Source organism: Plasmodium cynomolgi, chromosome 3 (assembly GCF_000321355.1).
Source record: "Plasmodium cynomolgi strain B DNA, chromosome 3, whole genome shotgun sequence".
Classification (NCBI taxonomy): Eukaryota; Apicomplexa; class Aconoidasida; order Haemosporida; family Plasmodiidae; genus Plasmodium; species Plasmodium cynomolgi.
This window is the reverse complement of record NC_020397.1, coordinates 944380-945181: the sequence shown is the minus strand read 5'-3', so window position 1 is coordinate 945181 and position 802 is coordinate 944380. Positions and strand designations below refer to the sequence as shown.

Sequence of the window (802 nt, the reverse complement as noted above, 5' to 3'; positions counted from 1 at the left end):
ATATATATATATATATATTTCTATATATGCACATATACGCAATCGTGTTCACATATATATGGGTAACACAAATGCATAAAAAAAAAGTTGGCTTGTAAATTTTACTTCATATCGTGCGAGGTACCGGATTGCCAAAACACAAAGGCCACAGCGATAACGCTAAATAAAACAGATAACACATTTGCTTTCATATTTCTAGAGTTTGACTTATTACTACTCTTGAAAGTTAAAGTATATTCCTTTTTTAAATTAAAAACTAAATTGACCAGTAGCTTGATTCTCTTGTACGATTATTCAAGACAAAAACATTATCTTTTTAACAGTATATAGTTATATATAAACTTAAATTATAAAATAACTCTACACTTCAATTATAATTTTATGATAAAAGGCATATGAAAAATATAAACTCAGAAAAAAAAATATATATATTTTGTACATAAATTATATGCACACAAATATTTATAATTTTAAAATTAATGCATAAAATTGAAAAAAAAAAAAATAATAAATACTATTAAATCAAGTATTTCTCTAAGTAAATGTTAAAACTGAAATGTTATTCTGATTTTTAAAATTTTAAAATGAAGACTTTCTGCAAATTTTTAAAATTCTAACAAAAACTTAAATCGCTTTCGTCAAGTGAGTTTTGCGTAACTATTTTATGAAATTTATAAATTGAGCCCTAAACTAAATTATTTTAGAGTTATAAGCTATTTATTGTCATTATTTTATGATATAAAATTAATTATTATATAATATTTATCATTTATAATATTTTATTTTTTATAATATATTATTT

General features: G+C 20.7%; 1 protein-coding gene across 1 annotated transcript in view; it reads right to left on the bottom strand.

Annotated features, from left to right (window-relative positions):
- The window catches only part of PCYB_033000 (hypothetical protein), a gene marked incomplete at both ends in the record, with an annotated part of 969 nt that extends 778 nt beyond the window's left edge, over nucleotides 1–191 (bottom strand). The window contains one exon of the mRNA XM_004220972.1: nucleotides 106–191. Coding sequence (XP_004221020.1) covers nucleotides 106–191 — 86 coding nt within the window. The remainder of the gene's footprint in view (nucleotides 1–105) is intronic.
- Between the last annotated feature and the right edge of the window lie 611 nt (nucleotides 192–802).